This window comes from Bos indicus, chromosome 22, assembly GCF_029378745.1.
Source record: "Bos indicus isolate NIAB-ARS_2022 breed Sahiwal x Tharparkar chromosome 22, NIAB-ARS_B.indTharparkar_mat_pri_1.0, whole genome shotgun sequence".
Classification (NCBI taxonomy): Eukaryota; Metazoa; Chordata; class Mammalia; order Artiodactyla; family Bovidae; genus Bos; species Bos indicus.
Window position 1 is genome coordinate 57,672,173 of NC_091781.1, and position 20,874 is coordinate 57,693,046.

Here is a 20,874-nt window from a genome sequence, read left to right on the forward strand (position 1 = left end):
GGGACCTCCGACCTCAGCCACGTGGGCTAGTGCCTCTCCCTACGATACTGCGTGCCTTCCCCCTCCCACCCTTTGCCCAGGCTGTCCCTCTGCTTGCAATGCCCTTCCTGGAGCATCTCGGAGGGTCTGGTTCCTGCGTCCCTTAAGGCTTAGCCTGGACACCGGCTCCACCAGGCAGCCTTCCCTGGTGCCTCCCTGTGCGGCCTGACTCTTTGGCCCCCTTTTGTTATATTTGGGCTCCTGGCGGGTCCTCATTGAGGGTGGTCCCTTCCACAAGAGACCCTGGTGTTCTGCATTACCTGTGATATTCTCGGCACAGAGTTGGTCCTGTGTGGGCGGCAGCTGGGCCTCGAACCTGCATCTCTTGACTCCCAGCCCAGGGCTCTCTGCAAGGCTGGACACGCATGGGGGTTGGGGAGGAGATGAGGATGCGTGTTGCCTACCCATTTGTTTTCTGGTTTTGTTCAGGCAGCGAGTGGGCAGGTGGGCAGTCTGCGTGGTCCTGGTGGGGAGGGTGACTGAGGTCAGCCAAGGCTCCACCCTCACCCAGGGCTCTCTCAGCTCCCAGTTTGGTTGCTTTTCTAAGGAACTGGGCTGACCCCATCCCTCCCTCCCTCTAAAACCTTCCGTGGCTCCCCGGTATCCTCAGGAGAGAGCTTCAGCTTCTTAACAAGCCATTCGAGGCATCTGTTTATTTTTTACTTTTAATCCCAGGCTTCAGCGGTTGAGCTAGATTCTTCAGTTCATAGCGCACTTGGTCCTGGGCCAGCCTGGCACCCGCTCTGGTTGCTTTATTTTTCCCTCCCTCGTGCCCTGCCTCTCTTCCCAGTTACCGTCCTGGAAACCTTCACTCTGTGAAGTAGATCTGTACTGCGTATGTGCCCTTGGGCACACGTTGCACTTTATGTGTGTTTGTAGTTTATAAATGATGTCACAGGGAAATCTCATGATCTTTCCTGCCTTCTCCCGGCCTCTTTTCTTCCCCTCTGTCCTCCTTCCCTTCTCCTCCTGCCATTTCCTCCTCTCCTTGCTCCCGTGAACTCGACACTATATTTCTAAACCCATCCCCGTGGCTGTGCCCGGGGTGTGGCCGTCGTGTTACGCGCCCCCTCCCCCAGAATGGAGATGCAGGTCATCTCCACAAATGGCGTTTACTGCTGCCCCTCAGGGTTGTTGTCCAGTCGCTCTGTCGCGTCCGACTCTTTGTGACCCCGTGGACGGCAGCACTCCAGGTTCCCCTGTCCTTCACCATCTCCCGGAGTTTACCCAAACTCATGTCCATCGAGTCGATGACGCCATCCAACCATCTCACCCTCTGTCGTCCCCTTTTCCTCCTGCCCTCAATGTTTCCCAGCATCAGAGTCTTTTCGAGTGAGTCGGCTCTTTGTGTCAGATGGCCAAAGTATTGGAGCTTCAGCTTCAGCATCAGTCCGTCCAGTGAATATTCAGGACTGATTTCCTTTAGGATTGCCTGGTCCAAGGGACTCTCAAGAGTCTTCTCCAGCACCACAGTTCAAAAGCATCAATTCTTTGGCGCTCAGCGTTCTTCCTTTGACTGCGGAGGTTGCCTACCAGGGGGGAGGGTCTGGGTCTCTCCTGGCTGCCTCAGTTTACCCCGCTGCAGTGCCCCTGCCCCTCCGCCTCCCGGTGGGCACCAGTGTCTGCTCTCGCCTGCATGTCTCATGTCCACCGCCCTGAGGAGTCCAGTGGGAGAAGCACTGCCTCCCCCTCACCTCTCTGCTTGCCAGTGAGTCTGGCGGCTCTCGCACGCATTTGCGTTTCCTTGCACACATTTGGGATGTTTCCTTTAAGCTTGGCCCCCTTTCCGTTTTCTTCCTGTTTTGCATCGCGATGCATCCTGACTCCAGGTTTCGACCTCTCCCCTCCGCCCTCACCCCCTGGCAGGTCCCCAGACTCACACTGCTGGTCACGAGGAGGGAAGCGGGCTCAGAGCAGGAAGGGACTGGCCGGAGGCACGGAGAAAATTGGCTTCCCGGTCTCCTGCCCCTGAGGCGCCTGGCCCTTCCTGCTCTGGTCCCCCCATGCCGTCTGCACCCTGGCAGCCCAGCCCCTCCGGCTGCTTTTTGGACACAAGTCAGATCGCTCAGGACCCTGTTTAAACCTGCTGGTGCCTCCCTTGGCACCGCACTCGGAGCAGAATCCCGGCTCCCCTCCTCCTCCTGCTCCCCAGACAGCCCACGCTCACCCCCGCAGCCACCCTGGCTCCTTCCCAACCTGTCTCAGCCTGGAGGCACCTCCTCCAGGGCCTCCCTGACCCCCGCCCGCCGCCTGTTATCCTGGCCCCTCAGCCCTTAGCACTGACTCCATCACTTACCTGTATTTGTGTGTTTCTCTCCTTTGGATGCTTACCTGGTGGCTCAGACGGTAAAGAATCTGCCTACAATGCGGGAGACCCAGATTCAATCCCTGGGCCGGGAAGATCCCCTGGTAGAAGGGAATGGCAACCTGCTCCAGTATTCTTGCCTGGAGAATCCCATGGGCCGAGGGGCCTGGCGGGCTACAGTCCATGGGGTCGCAGAGAGTCAGACACGACTGAGCGACTACACTTCTACTCCTTTGAGCTCTGTCCTTCCCCCAGAGCAGCAGCCCGAGAGGCAGGCTCCACACCTGCTTTGGCCTCTTGGAAACCTGGCGCCCAGCTCAGTGTCTGGAAGGCAGTGGGTGCTTTCGGGTGCCGAGTGACCAGAGAGGCAGGGCAGGGCCATGTTCACCCTGACCACCTCCATGGAGCCTGCGCACCACAGTTTTCCAGGCGTTTTGTTTACTCACTGAGTTTCTCAACAAAACCCCATGAGGACAGACAGCTTCATCATTCAGAGGAGGAGCCCAAGGCTCCAGGGACCCTACACGGTCATCACCCCGTGTTTCTCCTCCAGGAGAGAAGCCATTGCCGGTGTCTTGCATGGAGGCCGAGAGGGAGCCCCAAGGAGCTTCCCCGTTTGTGTCCGGGCCTGGACAATGGCCCCTTGGCCTGCCCTAGTCAGAGGACAGAGAGATCCTCCAGGAGCAGCAGCTTGGGGACCCCCCCACCCATTTCTCTTTCTTCCTGTGTCCGTGAGTGTGCATTTCTCAGGGGGGCCTGCAAGTGGGATGTTTGTGTAGATAGCATCAGCAGGGCCTGGGTGTAAATCCCACTTGGTCCTCGGACTCTGTGTGACTCAGAGCAAGTGGCTTCATCTCTTTGGGCCCCAGTTTCCTCACGTCCGAGGAATATGGATGAAATGAGAAGACAGGTGTAAAATGCTGAGGATGCGGCCGGGCGCAGAGCTTCTCCGTGAAGAGCCCGCTGCGGTTCCTCTCGCCTCCCGAGCCTCACCCTTCCCCGTCTCTGCACACAGCCTGCCGGAGCCCACCTTGCCCTCCAGGGCTGGAGGGAGGCTGGGGTGAAGGGCACTGGGGACCGGCAGGTGTCAGCCCGGGGGCCCACTCCCAGGCACAGCCCAGGTGTGGCTTTACCCCAGATCTTAGTGTCCTCATCTGTGAGATGGGGACGATAGTGCCCACTTACGGAATGTCTGAGAGAGGAGAGGGGAGTGATTGTCTTGGCCTGGCCCTCGGGGTAGTGTGAGGAGGGAGGGAGGGAGACCAGGAGGAAGAAGCAACAGAACAGCAATAAATGGTTTATCTCTTGTCCTCGGATCGCCATCTCTGCATCCTTCCCACCCAGACTTCATTTCCGGCCGTCATTCAGGGTGTCTGGCAGCTCAGGACATGATCTGTCTGCGTGGTGATGACGAACCAGCCCTGGGGTCTGAGAGGAGGGACAGGCTGGGGTCCAAGCCCCACTCTGCTCTGGGGGAGGGGGATTGGGGGGGCTCCGACATTACCTTCTCTGGGTCTGTTTTCCCATTTGTGCAGCGTGGGGTCAGTTCCCACTCATGGAGATGAGGGGGTCACTGTCCCTGGGTAGGTGGGGGTCAGTGATGCCAGGGTCCTACACCGCATGGCACCCTCAGAGGCTTCGAGAATGCCCTGCAGGGAGGAGGTCAGGGCACTGGGCCGACCTCCTAAGGCCTCTGTGCCCTCGCTTGTCACCGGTGGGGACGCAGTTTGCACAGAAGTGATTTGCCCGGAATGACAAAGTCCTTGGGTGGCGGAGCTGGGGTTTGAACCTGGGTGCGCCTGGCCTGTGTGCTCAGCTACCTTGAAGTTCCCCTTCTCTGGCCTCATTCATCCAAGGCATTGGGATGAGACCCTTGCAAGAAAAGTGGGTTCATAAATGCTTCCTGAGTCTATATCTGGACTCCTAACCCTGGAGGGTGGGTGCTGTTATTATTCCCCTTGTGCAGCTAAGGAAGCTGAGGCCCAGAGAGCTTTGGACACATGCCCCAGGTCACACAGCAATCGATTCTTTGTCCCGTAAGAGCTGAGGACGTGGAGGTGTCAGGACCTCTCCTGGCCATGGAGGGACCACTCGTCAGCTCAGTGGCCCTGCCTCCTTCCCCAGGCTGCCCAGTGCCCCTCCCGGGGCATCCGCAGTGATGGAAATGTAGAACACTCAAACCCTGTGCCCACGAGCGACTGGCGGCCCGGGCCCCTGCAGACCTGGCTTCTAGCCGCACGCACGCCCAGCAATCTGTGCCTCTTTTCCTCTGCTTCCCCGAGCTTCGGCCGCAGTGGACGAGAGGGCTCATCTCTGGGGCAGGGCCCCGCTGCAGTTTCCCCCGCTCCCAGGTCCCAGAAGGGGCCCTTGCTGCTCATCCCAGGGCCTCCCACCTCCTCCCTCGGGGGCCGGTGTTCTGTGTCTCAGGTCCTCGCAGAGCCTCTCGCACGCTTGCTCTTCAACCATCTATGGCTCCCACTGTCTGCAGGATGAAAGCCTGGCTCGTAACATAGCACTTCTTAAACTTCTTCCACATCCTCTGGGGAGCCGGTTGAAATGCCGGGTCAGCAGCCCCGGGGAGCCCTGAGCGTCTGCCTTTCTTGGGGGGCTCCTGGTGGGGCCAGAGATACTGATGCTGCTGGTCCTCAGCCCACACCCAGAGGAGTGGCTGCCACTAGCCCTCGGTGGTCTGGCTCCATCTGTGTCTCCCGCCTGGTCTCCTCCTCCCTTGTCCCGTGGCACTGTGTTCACGGCACCGTCCTTCCCATCCTGCACATTCAGGCTCAAAGACGCCTTCTTGGGGGACCCCCCTCATCTCACCCCCAAACCTCTTCACCTTGAGAGGCATCTAGCCGTGCCTTTAAGCACAGACCTCTGGGACTTCCCTGGTGGCCCAATGGTTGAGACTCGTTGCTCCCCATACAGGGGGCCCCAGGTTCGGTCCCTGGTCGGGGAGCTAGATCCCACATACTGCAGCTAAGACCCAGCGCAGCCAAATAAAATAAAAAATAAAAGTACTGCATCTCTATGTTAAAGGAAAAGCAAACAAAAAAAAGCAGTCTTCTGAAAAAAAAAAAAAAAAAAGAACAGCCCTCTTAGGCGTATGCCTGGCTCTGCTGTTACAGCTGGGTGGCCTCGGGCAAGTCAGCTAACCTCTCTGTGCCAAATATTCACTGAAACCCTGCCTTGTTCCAGAATGGACCGACAGTTGCTTTCAAACCCACTTTTTGGATAAAGTGGAGTGAAACGTGCTTGGTGGGCTGGCAGGGACAGAGGGCAGTGGGAAGATGCTGGCCCTCCCTTGCTCTCCCATAACCCGTGGTGTGACCTTTCCGGCCGCTCCTCGTCCACGAGAGTAAATTCCAAAGGAGCCGCGAGAGAAACACGGCAAGGCTTCAGACCCTCAGTCTTAATCGCTCATTTAAATGCATGTGTTCGGAGAGCAAATATTTTCTTATGAAAGCGGGTAAATGGAACTCCAAAGCCTTGGGCACCATAGCGCCCTCCTCCCTGAAGGGGCTGTAAGTCAGGGCGGTGGAGGGGGAAGAGGATGAGGGTCTGTGAAGAGCTGTGCCCCTTCCTGCCTGGTGTGCAGCTGGGCTGCTCCAAGGTGGCTCTCGGTGCCCTGGGGATTGTCAGGCTCTTCATCGAGGGCCTTATCGTGACGGCTGCAGGGCATCGCGGGCCACACAGAGAGCCCACAGGCCCTCTCCCAGCAAACGCCTCCCAAATCAGGTTCCCTCTCCGACTCGGTGCTCACCCTCCCTCCCATGGCTGAGACCTTGGTATCTCTGTTTGACCTTTGACCTCACTGCAAGCCCAAGGCACCCTGCACCCTGGGACGTACCTGAAGTCACCAAACAGGAAGGCACCCTCGGGAGGTGGGCATCAGGCAAGGAACGTGACCTGTGGATCCAGGGGTGCAAGAGACACCCCCACACACACTCAGCATCCCAGTTTGTCCTGAAGGTGCCAGTAGGGTGGGGCTGGCAAGAGCCAGCACGGGCAGCCCAGGAATTGTGGGCTGGGTTCTGTGGTGGGCGTCCCTGCTGGGGAGGAACCTCAGATAAAGCCCCGGGCTCCCGGCCACGGGCTGTACCCTCCCATTTGCTGCAGGACCTGGGGACACTTGAGCCCCATTGTTCCCATGCATTGGAGCGCTTCCAGGGAGCCAAGACCTTGTCCATCTCTTTCTCTGCTCATTCAGCTGGCTGCAACATGCTGTTCAGTTCCAAGCTGTTGACACCCCGAGTCCCCATCCCCTATCCTTCTCCCAGCACCTCTGTGGTGTATGGCTCTCTGCCGGTACCAGTGTTGGTGGGTGGGGAGCAGGAACAGCTGGAGCCCTGGAGGGGGGCCCCAGGGGGCCATCAGGGTCGTCAGGGCCATCCTAGGCTGGTGCAGAGGAAGCCAGGAGGGTGCTGGCCCGAGGCCCAGTGGGGGCTGGAGTTGTGACCAGCTGCCCCTGCTCATCAAGCCGGAACTTGCTCCGGGCTTGCTCTGTCTTCCCACATAGCTGGGGGATGCTCCGGCTAACAGGGTGCTGGGCTCGTCTTTCCCAAGTCCCACCTTTGGGCAGAGGAGATGGAGGCCTGGGAGAAGAAGCTGGAATGTCCGTGGAAGGGCCAAGGGGCTCTGAGGGTGAGGGTTTCTATACTGAGACACGCCCTGCAGACTCTCCCTAGCCTCGTTCAACGACTGCTTTTCCTCTGCCTTATGTCCTGGGAATCCCGTGCAAGATTCCACTAGCATCTGCTACTTAAAAAAAAAAAGTTTGGCAGGCACTGTTCCCCTTTTCCGGGTGGAAACACTGAGTCTGGGGCGGGCAGCAGTCACTCCCCAAAGTCCCGAGACGCGTCAGGGGCAGAGTTGGCCCAGGGATCTGTCTGCCTGAGGGCCCTGGGGGCGGACTGCCATCTCCAGAGACCCCCTGCCCAGACTTGGACTGGGTGGCAGGGGGCTGAGGGGTGGGGAGGGGTGTTGAGCCCCATCCAGGAATCAGCCGTGACGACAGCCGTGTCCCCTTTAAGCAGAGGGCCGCCTGCTGCAGTGGGTGGACACGTGCCCAGCCAGTGGGAGCCAGGAGCTCCCCTCCCACGGCCCCTCCCTGGGGAGGGCGAGGGAGGGAGCCGGTGGTGGCACCGGGGAGACAATAGCAGTCATGCTGTGTGGGTTCAGCCGGGAGACCCCTGGAGAGGCGGGTGAGTAACGGACGGCAGGAGGGGCGAGGGGGCCTGAACCCACGGAGTCCTCTGAAACCGCTGCCCAGAGAGGGGCCAGGCCTGGGACGGCCACTTCCAGACCCCAAGCGGGGAGGGTGGGCGGGGGCCGGACACCCCGCTGGTGGGCAGGTGGCAGGGCTGTCTGTCTGACCCGGCCCTGGGGGCCCGAGTCTGCTGGGCTGTCCTGCCCCAGCGCTCCGGCCTCCGGGGTGCACCAGTGGGGCATGTCCCGCCCGTGTGCCCCGCGGGTGCTGTTGGAGAACTCCTACCCTGGCTCAAGGCGCCCCTGACCTGCGGGGGCGACTGGTTGGTGGGAAGGAGGCGGGGTGGGCGGCAGGTATCGCTCAGCTGTCACACTCCTGGGTGGCCCCAGGGCTGGGACCCTGGGCGGGGCTCGGGGGCCACTAGCTCACCCTTCAGCTCGTGTCCTGAGCAGCCCCAGCGATGCCTTCCCATATTTGGCATACTCCTGGTGTCATCTCTGTACAACAGCTCCCAGGGTAGGGACTGTGGTCCCAGTGGGGAAGCTGAGGGTCAGAGGGGCCCTCGGCTGCCCCCAAGACCCACAGGGCCGAGGCGGGCTTGGCACCCAGATCTCCCTGCACCGTGCTTCCGAGGGCCCGGGAACTGAAGCTCTCGCCTCCCCCCACCCCGCCCCCCACAGGTAGCAGAGTTACCCCCAGGCCCCCAGATAATAATAATAATGCAAATAATAATAGTAGCTGACAGCTGTTGAGATTGGACTCTGTGCCAGATTCTTTTCAGCGCTGTCTGTGCTTTTTCTCATGGCGTCCTCACACCACTGTGCATTCAGTTAATCTCCCCATTTTATAGTTGGGGAAACCGAGGCAGGGCGGTGTTAAGTGACTTGTCCAGGGCTATGGCTGGGATTTGACCCTCTGTGATCTGCCCTTGCCCCCTCCTGGCAACTCCACCCCTCTCTTGGCTTGGGCATATCTGTCTTCTCGACATCAGGCCCAAGAAGTGGGGATTACTTCGTCCTGCAGTGGTCGGAGCCACAAGGGCGGCAGTGCCCTGGAGACCTCACCTGGAGCAACGCTGGGGAGATGTCTTCCCGCTCTTCTCCGTACTGTGGTCTCTGCCCTTGACCTGCCTGACCTTAGCCCCAGGCTCCTCACTGGCCTCCTGGGCCTCCCCTCTCCCACCCTCTCCATGCTGCTCTGGGAGGGTTCTTTTTGCTGAAACTCAGATGTGGTCACAGCTTCTTATCCTGGCATTCAAGGCCTTTCATGATCTCCCTGGCTTTTTCCTCTCTGAATATTTGGCTTCCTTGACACCCCCTCCCTTACGCCTGCGGACCCCACCGTGGTCTCCTTCCTCCCCGGGTCACATCGCTTCACGATCACCCCTGTCTCACTTGGTGTTGGCACTCAGGCTTCTTCTTAAAAGGAAAAGTCCAAGATGTGGCTTCAGGCACAGTGTGATCCAGGTGCTCAGTTAACATGATTAGGACCCCAGGTCTCTGCCTCTTCTCTGCCTCTTTTTAGGCAGGCTTTATTTCCAGGCAGACTCCTCTCCTTGAGGTGCCCAGGGGACCCCTAGTGCCTTTGAGGTTAAGGGTATTTCCAGCAAACGTCCCAGGGCTGGTTCCCATCAACCCAGCTTGGATCACGTGACCACCCACTGGGCCTCTGGCCACATGGCCTCTCTGGAGCCTGGGGCCAAAGGCAGCCAACAGGTGGCCAGTCCATGCACCCTCGGCATTTCTCAGAGCCGGCTGGGGCCCTGACCAGGCAGGCTGTGCTCAGGCAAGCTCCTCTGGGAGAGCCAGGCTGGGGCTTGGGGCCTGTGGGGCACAGTGCCCAGGGCCATTTCTCTTCCCCGATGGACTTTGCCAGCACAAGTCCTTTCTCAGGCCCATACCCTGCTGCTGCCGTCTTGGTGCTGGGATGGACCCCGAGCCCTGCAGGAAGGGGTGTGTCCCGGACTGGGGTGCGCAGTTAGGCTTGAAAGCAGATTTGGGCAGGAAGCCCCACGCCCCACAGTGTGCACTCTCCTCTGACTGCCGGCCAGCCACAAAGCGGACTTTGTCCCAGCTGGGAGGCTCAGACAGGGTGCGTGTGCGTCGGGGTGGTGGGAGGGTCCTTCTGCCACGGCCTGAGCTGCCCACTCCTCCAGGCTGGCGGGGGGGGCCCTCACCAGAACCACCTGGATCCTCGGGCAGGCCTGACCTCGTCTTAGCCCAGCCTGACCTCGGGCAGGCCTGACCTCCTGCTTCTTAGCAGAGCCCTGGTCATGGGGGGGAACCCCCGGCGCCAGACCACGGAGGCCGAGGCCTCCAGACCCAGGGAGACTCGGGCTTGCCTCCTGCCTCTGTCTCTTCCTGACTCCATGACCTTGGACAACTCATTCCACCTCTTTGATCCCCATTCATCTAACCTGTAAGTGGGAATTGCGTTTCGAATGATTTACTGAGCATTTCCTGTGTGCCAGACTCTCCATACTGGAAATAGCAGTGGTTCAGGTGTGAATTCAAACAAGCTGCTTGGGGAAGATGAGAAGGTAAAGATTCCACAGTCCTGAAGGAGGTGAGGAAGGGGGTTTTGTGGATGTTGGGGAAGGAGCATTCTGGGCAGAGGGAACAGCCAGTGCAAAGGCCCTGGGGTGCTGTGGAAGCTGGGTGTGGGACGACCATTGCACGGAGTGGAGTTGGCCCAGGACAGAGCTTCAGCAGGTGAGGTCAGGGAGGCCCAGGTCGGTCAGTTGTGGGCACATCTTTTGCTTTGATTCTCTGCTGGGTGAACTGAGTCTTCACGGCTCCTATTGGTGAGCTGGTCTGGGGGTCATGCACTCCGATGTGGTGGGTTTCAGAGGGACGTGGGACAGCACAGATCCAGAAGGCCACGGCCCCTCTTGAGCCTGTGCTCAGCCCCACGTGATGCCGGGGTCATCGTGGTCCCCTAGAGGGGGAACATGAGCCAGAGTGTGGGCTCAGGGTCGAGTGCCGGGGGCCCCACATGCCTTGTGGAAGGGAGATTGCGGGGCTGGCAACCTCTCTGGTCATGTCCAGCCTGTGGGTGCCCGAGCCCTGACAGGGGGCTCTTGGGGGCAGGCGCTGCCTCCCCAGGCACCCCTCTTCTGGGGTCCGTTGCCCTCGTGTTTGGCGGGAAGGGGCAGAGCTGGTGATTAAGGATGTGGTCTGCTGGGGGCCAGACAGACCAATTCCAGTCTGTCCTCTGCAGCTCCCCAGCTGAGTGGTCCCTCTGGGCTTCAGTCCCCTTGTCCGTAGAGGGGGATGCTCGCGAGCTCTCGGAGGAGTTGAATGCATCAGTGGCCAAGAGCTTGGAGCGGGCCAGGCGCCGGGCTGATCAGCTCCCGCTTCCTTTGTCAGGTTTTTTTTTTTTTCAGTCCTTGGCTCCAAGTGAAACAGGTGTCTGCCTTTTAAATCTATTAATAAATTTCTTTTTGTTTCTCTTAAAAACATGCGCTGAACAGAGCAAGGGTCACTCGTGGCTGAGCCAGTGACCTCTCCACGGCTTCTGGGGAGCCCTGTGAGCTGCGAGGGTTGGGGCTGTCCTCTGAGGTCAGCCCGCAGCTGGCTTTGCTGCTCCTCCATCCGGCTGTCTGCCCTGGTCCAGCCCGCCGGGGCCAGGGGGTGATCACTCGGTGGGTCAGGAGTGCCCAAAGGAGCCGAGGCTGCTGGCAGGAGGGCCGCAGGCATCACCCCCGAGTTGAGTCCCCTCAAGACCGTCGTGGAGCGAGGGGAGGAGGCAGGAGCGGCCCATGGCTATGCAACCCAGCAGCTGTATGGCCTTAGGCAGTTCCCATAACCTCTCTGTGCCTTGGTTTCCTCTTTGATAGCGTAGGAATGATCATGGCACCCACCCACCTGCGGATACTTGCTCAGACATTCAGTCGTGTCCGACTCTCGGTGACCCCACGGACCGTAGCCCGCCAGGCCCCTCTGTCCATGGGATTCTCCAGGCGATGATACTGGAGGGGTTGCCATGCCCTTCTCCAGTGGATCTTCCCGACCTAGGGATCGAACTCACGTCTCATAGGTCTCGGCCATTGGCAGGCAGATTCTTTATTACAAGTGCCACCTGGGAAGCCCCATGTGAGGATAAAGTGGTAACAAGTTGCAGTTTCTTAGACTACAGCCTGGGTTCCAATCCTGGCCCTGCCCCTTGCTGTGGGAAGTCACCTAAGCTGTCGTGCCTCAGCCCACCACCCCCCACCCATCTGTCAAATGGGAATGGCGATTATCCCACCTCAGAAGGTGATGAGGATACATGACATAAAACTCGTGAAGCCTCTAACACAGCACTGGCACTTAATCAGTAGGGACTGTTACCGTTATTAATAGGAAAGTCTTTCTACTGAGGCGAGAGGAAGGGCCACGGAGAGAACTTCACATGCGTCCTGGCTCCAGGCACCCCATAACCGCACTGATTCCTCCCACCAGCCCGCGAGGTGGGCACCGGCATTGTGCCAAGACTTGGAGAGGCGAAGCGACACGTTCCAGACCGCTTAGCCAGTCGGCAGCAGGTTGAGGCTCCAGGGTCCATCCTTTGCGTCGAGCTGGCAATGGCTTCCGAGGTGGGGCCAAGCCAGCCAGGTTCGGCAGATCACTTGGCAGGGAGCAAGCCACAGCGGGTCACTCTGTGCACTGTTGTGGTTGGACCCAGAGGCGACTGGGAGCCCCCCTTCTCTCCATCGGCACTCGGGCCGGGCTGGCCCTGCTGGTGGCTTTCAGTCAAGCGGTCATTTTCTGTCCGGCCCAAGCTGAACCTCCCACCAGGGCCTCTATTTCCCAGTGGCCCCTCTCAGATGCTGAGTGCTCCCTCCTCGAGGCCTGCAGAGCCAAAGGTCAGCCATGCCCCATCCACAGCCCCCCTGCCCAGCCCCACGCCCCAGCCCCTCTCCCCCGCTTAGGCGGGACCCTGGCAAAGGCAGCCTGGCCGGGGGCTGACTTCCTTTCCCCTTTGTCAAAGCTCAATAGCTCCCTGGGGCCTCAGAGAAACGGAGATAATGAAGGCAAATGAGCACTGCTTTCAAGAGAAATGAAATAGAAGAGAAGCCCACCCACCCGGACTGCAGCCTGGGGCCTGGGGACCATGTGTAAAGTCTGTGTTCCGCCAGGCGTCTCTCCCTCCTGTCCCCCGCCACTTGCCCAGCCCGCTTGCTGAATGGGTTGGCATCACTGCGGAAATGAATTTCTCTCTGAAGCGAGTTCTTACAGGACAGATTGACTGAAGGCAAGAGCTCATAATTGCCCATTGCTGGAAGGAGGAGACAGGGGAAAAAAAAAAAACACCCAGATAAAAATATCTCTGTTTTTTATGCACGTTTCCAGCTGAAAATTGGTGGGAAAGATGTTTTTGAAAAGCTTTCATCTCTAAGCATATAATTACCAGGTCCCAGAACAAAAAAGAGAGAGAGCCAAAGAGAGCAGGCGTGTTCTCTGAGGGAGCAGGACTGGGGTCTGAGCCCTCTGAGAGTTTTCCATAAATAAAATAATTCCCTCAAACTCTCCTGCCTGTGATGGGGGAGACACCCCCATTTCACAGAGAAATAGAGACTCGGGTCACACGGTTAACTAGTAATTCTGGCCCTGTCTTGGTTTTTGCTGTAAATGCCGCCTGTTTCCCCCTGACCTGAGGGGGGAAACTTGTGAAAGTGGGGGACGGTCCCCTCCGAGCAAGCATCAGTGAACATCATAGCGTTCCTTGTGGGTGCCTTTCTGAAAGTGGCAGGGGTCCGAAATATCCAGAAGCCCCTTACCTGGCAGCCAGCTGTCCTGAGTGGCCTCAGCTTCCCGGAGAACTCATCAAGGCCACACCCTAAAATGCATGTGCTTTCCCTGAAGAAGACTCTCTTGTCCTCACTTATCGCCTGCTGACTCTGTCCGCACATAGTTGTATGCGTCTCGTTTGCATCGCGGGGTCAGATGCCTGACAGTTAGCCCAAAGCCAGCAGACGCCCCCTCCCCACACCCACCCGGCCTAAGCCGTGACAAGCGTGCCGTCACAGCCCAGTTGGTGACATCGCAGGCACCACATCGTTCACTGGAGCAGAATTTGAATATTGGGGTGAGGAAAGCTCAGTGAGGTTGTGTTGACAAACCACAGAGACACCCCAGGAAACAGATCCTGTGCCCCAGAATCAGCCAGAACCCGCTGCCATTCCTCTCCATTGTTTGAGATTCTCCGGCTCTGAATTTGGCAAACTTGACTCTCTGCTTTCTTGTCCTTAGGAGATCTCCCCCTTCCCCTGTCTCCAGACTCCCAAACTTGGAGCCAGCAAACTTGAAGCAAAGTGAAAGTGTTTGTCGTTGAGTCGTGTCTGAGTCTTTGCGACCCCGTGGACTATAGCCCGTCAGGCTCCTCTGTCCATGGGATTCTCCAGGCAAGAAGACTGGAGTGGGTTGCCATGCCTTCCTTCCAGGAATCAGACCCGCATCTCTTAAGTCTCCTGCATTAGGCAGGCGAGTTCTTTTACCATGAGCACCCCCTGGGAAGCAAGCTTACCTCAGGTCTTCCCGGGGCAGCCCAGGAGAGAAGGATTTTCCAGTGACGGAATCTAATTTGCACGGAACAAGACATTTTAATTCCAGAATTGCCCACATTGAAATATCAGAGACTCTCACTGTCACGCAGTTGATAGAACCCGGTCTTTTTAATTTGATTAGCTCAGAAACGTCTTGTTGAATCTAAATGAAGTGCGAATGAGGGAACCGTAATACGAGGCATTATACTTAATGGGGTGTTGCCTGAATCCGTGGCTGAGAATGTGAACACGGGGCCTGGGGTTGCGTTGTGGTGAGCAAAGCGGCTGGGGGCTCACTCCAGGGGCCCTGAAAACGACTCTGGGCTTAACTGCGGTTTGATTTGTTACTTCCCACCTTCTGGCAAAGCCAAGGAAGCCTGTCCCTGGTCTGGAGAAACCGCTTCTCAATGGTTAGAGCTGCAGGTGGTGAAGGTTCTCAGGCTTCCTTAGTCCTGGGTTGAGCCCTGACCCCAGGCTGAACTTGACCCGGACCCAGCCTGAGCTTCACCCCTGATCTAAAGTTTGATTCTCAGTGAGGGGCTGAGTGGGGGTCGGGAGGCAGTGTTGCTCGCCTACAGGACAAGGCGGGTGTCTAGTCATTTCTGGCTGTGATGATGGCATGGAATGCTGCTGTCCTCTAGCGGCTAGAGGTCAGGGATGCTGCTGAATGTGGACATTCTCCAGGTAAGAATACTGGAGTGGGTCGCCATTCCCTTCTCCGGGGGATCTTCCTGACCCAGGGATTGAACCCAGGTCTCCTGCGTTGGCAGGCAGATTCTTTATCATCTGAGCCACTAGGGAAGCCCAGACATCGGTACAGCATCCGGCAGAAAAAGCATCAGGAGTGTTGTTGAGAAACCTGCCATTTATTGAACCCCATTGTTTGCCTCTGACTGAGCCCGGAGCCCTGGCCAGACTGTGTCCTGATCTTGACCCCGGTTGACCCCATCTCTGGCTGAACACTAACCTGAGCCTCTCCCTTGTGAAAAGGATGTGGCTGGGATGGGATGGGATGGGATGTTTCTGCCCCTGCCCCAGCCCTCTCTCATCCCCCCTTCTGAAGTGTGGGAAGGGGGACGGTCCTGTGAGTGAGGCCTTGCGGAGGTCAGGGGGCCGGGGAGGGAGTGGCCTTCCCACAACTGGTGAGTGGTGAAGGCGGGTGCCGCACAGGGGGCTTCTGAGGGGCAGTGGGGGCGTGTGCAGACTTGGGTGAAGCCTATGTGCTCAGTCATGTCCAGCTCTTTGCAACCCTGTGGACTGTAGCCCGCCAGGCTCCTCTGTCCATGGGGATTCTCCAGGCAAGAATACTGGAGTGGGCTGCCACTTCCTACTCCAGGGGCTCTTCCTGAACCAGGGATCGAATGTGCATCTCCTGTGTCTCCTGCACTGGCAGGCAGGCTCTTTAGCAAAAGCCTGGGGGGTTGTACAGGTGCCTGGAGGTGGGGAGGGGCGGCCCCAGGGGCAGCGTGGGAGAGCCACCCTGCTTGAGGGTTTACCAGTTGACCTGACCCAGCTCTGTGCAGGACTAAGAAGGGACTTGGAGAGGGAATGTGGAAAAAAAAAAAAAAGAAGAAGAACCCAGTCCAGGGAACCTGGAACACGGGGTGGGCTGGACAACAGAGCCAGGCGTCTGGCTTTTTGCAGAAGCTACCTTGGCCGAGGGCTTTGTGACCGTGGGCACGAGTCGTCCCTCTCTGAGCCTCAGCTTCCTTCTCTGCACGTGGTATGATGGCCGTAGAGATGGCGAGTTGCTGCGTGGCAGAGAACCGCCCAGACTGTGGTGGGCGCCCCAAAGCGTGTTACTTGAGAGATGAGACAGCATTGCCCTTGCGGGGAGAAGCCATGAGGCTCCCCCAGCACGTCCCGGGTGGGGCTGGAGGCAAGAAGGAACCACTCAGGGGCCGCATCCGCCAAGCAGAAGCTTGCCGAGGCAGGAGGGGTTTGCCTGATGGAAATGACCGCGCGGCTCAGGGCCTTCCCTCTGTTTGCCGCCTGCAGACAATGGGCCTTACACCAAAGGAGACAAGGACACCGGAGCAGCCGACGGGGCTCTGGCGCGCCGCCGGCAGAGCATCCCAGGTAAACAGCCTCCCGCCTTCCCCTTTCTCTCTGGAGGCACAGAGAGCTCCGGGCGGGGGTCAGACCGCCTCAGCTCTGCCGCTAACTCGCCCGGTGACCTTGTTGTTCAGTCGCTCCGTCGTGCCAACTCTTTGCTGTCCCCTGGACTGTGCCACGCCACGTTCCCCTGTCCTTCACCACCTCTTAGAGCTTGTCAGGCTCCTGTCCATTGAGTCGGTGATGCCATCCAACCATCTCATCCTCTGTCGTCCCCTTCTCCTCCCCCCTTCAATCTTTCCCAGCATCAGGGTCTTTTCCAATGAGTTGGCTCTGTGACCTTAGACTAGTCCCTTAGCCTCTCTGATCCGTAAAAAGGAGATGAGTTCACCCAGCATCATGCATGCTGCTTACCAAGCATCTGTTTGGTTTGTCCTGGAGCCGGGAACTCAGAATTTGCCCCACACTGCCCGCTCACCCCCTCTCTGTTGGCAGAGGAGTTCCGAGGGGTCACCACGGTGGAGCTGACCAAGAAGGAGGGCAGCACGCTGGGCCTGACCATCTCTGGGGGCACCGACAAGGATGGGAAGCCCAGGGTCTCCAACCTGAGGCCTGGGGGGCTTGCGGCCAGGTGAGAAGCCTGGGCTCAGTGGGGAGGGGATGGGCAGGAAGGGGGCCGGGCGGAGGGGTGGGGGTCCTGGGGCTTCTGCAGAGCAGTAAGGGCTGGGTGTCTGTGGAGGAAGGGCTAGAGGCCACTTCATTCCCTTTCCTCCGGAGCCAACCCGACCCCAGCACCCCACGCTCACTGGGCCCTCCAGGCCTTTTCACGCGCAGAACCCTCTGCTCAGAAGGCCCCTTCCCTAGACACCCTCCTCCTCTCATTGTGTGTCCAACTCTGTGCAACCCCATGGACTGCAGCCCACCAGGCTCCTCTGTTCATGGGATTCTCCAGGGAAGGATACTGGAGCGGGTTGCTATGCCCTCCTCCAGGGGCTCCACCCGACCCGGGGACTGAACCCGGGTCTCTTACACAGGCAGGCAGATTCCTTACCGCTGAGCCACCAGGGAAGCCCAGAGACCCTCCTGGCAAATTCCTATTCCTCCCTCCTCACTGCCTCTGGCAAGCCCTCCCCAGGCCCCAGGCTGAAGCGCCACTCTGCTTGGCTGGCACTTCCGCACACACTGCCTGCATTTTCGTACTGTTTACTTTACCTCGGGGGCTCCCTGGACCATGGAAGTAAAAGTCGATCAGTCGTGTCCAACTCTTTGCGACTCCATGGACTATATAGTCCATGGAATTCTCCAGGCCAGAATGCTGGAGTGGGTAGCTTTTCCCTTCTCCAGGGGATCTTCCCAACCCAGGGATCGAACCCAGGTCTCCCACATTGCAGGTGGATTCTTTACCTGTTGAGTCACAAGGGAAGCAAGAACACTGGAGTGGGTAGCTTATCCCTTTTCCAGTGGATCTTTCCGACCCAGGAATCGAACCAGGGTCTCCTGCGTTGCAGGCAGATTCAGGTCCATGAAAACTGGGAGTTAGCCTCTGTATTACTGCCCCTCTGGGCCCCGGAAGAGCGTTAAGGGATAGCAAGCACTGACATCTGGCCACTCTGTAGAGCTCTGTGAGGGTGACGCCCCCGCAGGAGGGAAAGCAGGCCGGCTAGCATCGATGGGGGGTGGTGGGGAGAAGGCCAGGCCTGCGTGTCCCCCAGATCCAGGGTAGGATCCGCACTTTCCTGCTCACCCGCCGTGTGGCCCTGGACCAGGCCTGCCCTCTCTGAGCCTCAGTTTCCACACCTGTAAGATGGGGCCGCAGAGACCCCCAGGATTCAGTGGGCGGGGAGGATGTGCACGCCAGCGTGTGTCAGCCGGCGCGTGCACTGGCCTTCTGTCTCCCAGGAGTGACCTGCTGAACGTGGGCGACTACATCCGGTCAGTGAACGGGATCCACCTGACCAGGCTCCGCCACGATGAGATCATCACCCTACTGAAGAACGTGGGCGAGCGCGTGGTGCTGGAGGTGGAGTTTGAGCTGCCCCCGCCCGGTGGGTGCCCTCGGGCCGGGAACCCCCTCCACTGCCTTGGTCGTGGGGGGACGCGGCTGCCTCCCCACCAGCACCCGGGTGGGCAGGACCTGGGGACTGGCCACAGACCGCCAGGCCGCACCCGGGGCTTTGCTGCAAATGCAGTGCGCTGTCACCAGGAGGCGGCAGGGCCTGCTTGTAACACCCTTGTCGTACTTGGTTTCCAGATGCTTCTCCTTTGGGGGGAAGGTTTTAGGAATGTCTCTGAGTACATAGGTCCCCGCCCTTCCCGTGCTGCACCGAGTACAGTGGCCTGGGGTGCTTTAGCTCAGCTCTGAATTTCCAAAGTTGGTCTGAAGTCTTGAAATCTGAATAACTGTCTGGAATTGAGCTCGGGCCTAAGACTGCCAGCCCTGGACTCAGGCTTGAGTCCTGCTGTTGTCTCTGTGAGAGCCCGGGCCGGCCCTCTCCCTTCTCTAAGTGGAGGACTGAGTGGGCTTCAGGGGGGAGGGTGCCTCTAAGCCTCACTTGTCCTGCCTGTCAAATGGGGTGGGGTGGGGGGGTTGGCCTGTCCTGTAGTATCTGCGACTGGTGACCCGCCTGTCCTGGAACGAACTCTGGGGACGGCTGCCAGCTCGGTGATGCGACCCAAGGACTCAGGAGGGTCTCCATTTCTCCCCAGCCCCCGAGAACAACCCAGGGATCGTTTCAAAGACAGTGGATGTCTCCCTCCTCAAGGAGGGCAATAGCTTTGGCTTTGTCCTCAGAGGTCAGTGTAAGAGTCACCTTTGGGGTCAAGGGACGGGAAGGCTAATGCCAATTCTGTGTGTTTTGCCTTGCTCTGATGAATTATAATATATTTATATTTAAATTTAGATAAACAAATATATATTTAAATTTAAATAAATAAACATGTTTACATTAAAATAAACATAAGTTTATTAAAATAAATTCATTTTTATATTTAAATAAATACATATATTTTATATTTAAATTTATATTTATACTTCAATTTACATTTATAATTAAATAAATTTATATTTATTATATTTACACTTTATAATTATATATTAATATAATTTATATTTAGATTTAGATTTAAATCTATTTACAAATATGTAATTGATATATCTTTATGATATATCTATGTTATATTTATCAACTATAATTTATATTTTAAATATAGCTTATATTTATATAACTATATATAATAATGTTTATATTTATATATTTATTTGCATTTATATTTATATGTTTATATAAATATATTTATATTTATATAATCTTTTTCTGAACTTTAAGAACCAGGATCATTAAATCAAGTATTAGATGGAAAACTTGGCCAACCAAGTGTGCATGATTGAGGAAGTGAAAGGGAAAAGTTGTAACAGAAAGTTAAGTTCGGAGCTCCCTAGCAACCAGGGAGAAAAGGGAAACTGGATGAGACTGCAGGAGAGAAAGCAAGCTGTTTAATCAAGAGAGGACTTTGGTTTTATTCCCTACTTTCCGTCCCACTTCTGGATGGGATTTAGAGCCCATGTCTCATAGGAGGGGCAGGGAACAGCAGGGACAGAGTCCTGGAGCAGAGGGGATGAAGGAAGCCTGCTGAAGGTCTGGGTCGGGGCCTCCGGGCACCAGGCAGCGATGGGTGGATGACTGCAGTCTCTTGTCAAATTCTGTCCAGGAGGTGCCCATGAAGACGGGCACAAGTCCCGCCCACTTGTCCTGACCTACGTGCGGCCCGGCGGCCCTGCCGACAGGTGAGCATGAGCTGGGGGGAGCTTACAGCCTCGGCCTGCACCACCCTCACCCAACTCCCCTGGGACGAAGGTCCAGACGGGGGACACCCCTGGCCAGCGTCACTCAGCAGCTTGTTGGTGGAGCCAGCCCTAAGTCCCACATGAGGGGGGCCCCGAGCTCTTTCTTCCCAAGATCCTGCTGTCTGCGGGGTGGAGAGCTTTGGTGTGGTGTTGTTGCCTCTTCCCTGGCCTTCGTTTTCCCATCTGTGGAATGGACCCAATAGTGGAGCCCCGCAGAGCTGATGCGAGGGCTGTGGGGCTTGGTGACGGGCGTCACTGTGGCCCTCAGTGACACAGCCTCCCCAGTCCTGGCCACACTGCCGGCTGGCCCTGCCCGGGGCCTGCTCAGAAGCTCCAGGAGGAGAGAAGGTGAGGGAGGAACACGCCCAGCTCCCAGCTCGTGGCCCCCCGACCTCCCGAAGGGCAATTCCTGGCCATTTTAAGAAAAGCCTGGAATGGCCTCGTCAGAAATCTAAACCCGTCCTTGGGGCCTGTGATGAGCTATTCATAGAACCACCCAGAATAGCCTTGGCCACCTGTTGGGACAGGCATTCCAGAGCTGGGATATGACCCAGGCCAAGGCGAACCCCCTTGGGCCGTACCCCTGGGACCCAGCGGAATTCCTTCCCAGGCATGTTTGTCACCAGGCCAGAGTCACTGCTGAGACCCAGGGAGGGGCCCTGGCGGGCGCCCTGTGTGCAGACAGCTCCAAGCCTCCAGACGGCCCGCCCCTGGTGCTGGGCGGTCCTGGCAGGGCTGGGACCCCGGTAAGGCCCTGGAGGTGACCTCAAAGGGCATCTCCAGCTCAGCTGCTGGAGGGCTGACCTGGGACTGTGAATTTCCTAAGCACTAATTGGTGCTGGGAAAGACTGAAGGCGGGAGGAGAAGGGGACGACAGAGGATGAGATGGTTGGACAGTA

The 20,874-nt window shown here is 57.8% G+C and overlaps 1 protein-coding gene across 6 annotated transcripts in view; it reads left to right on the top strand.

The window, feature by feature from the left end:
* GRIP2 (glutamate receptor interacting protein 2) overlaps nucleotides 1-20,874 on the top strand; it is a 103,837-nt gene that overhangs the window by 49,784 nt on the left and 33,179 nt on the right. For 4 of the 6 annotated variants that reach the window (XM_070776961.1, XM_070776963.1, XM_070776965.1 and 1 more), the window contains exons 2-6: nucleotides 16,075-16,155; nucleotides 16,627-16,762; nucleotides 18,031-18,176; nucleotides 18,838-18,924; nucleotides 19,840-19,915. In XM_070776961.1, the coding sequence (XP_070633062.1) occupies nucleotides 16,075-16,155; nucleotides 16,627-16,762; nucleotides 18,031-18,176; nucleotides 18,838-18,924; nucleotides 19,840-19,915 (526 nt within the window). Of the gene's footprint in view, nucleotides 1-7,431; nucleotides 7,546-16,074; nucleotides 16,156-16,626; nucleotides 16,763-18,030; nucleotides 18,177-18,837; nucleotides 18,925-19,839; nucleotides 19,916-19,942; nucleotides 20,722-20,874 lie in introns of those variants that run through there. The other 2 variants (XM_019984847.2, XM_070776964.1) reach the window with 2 other exon arrangements.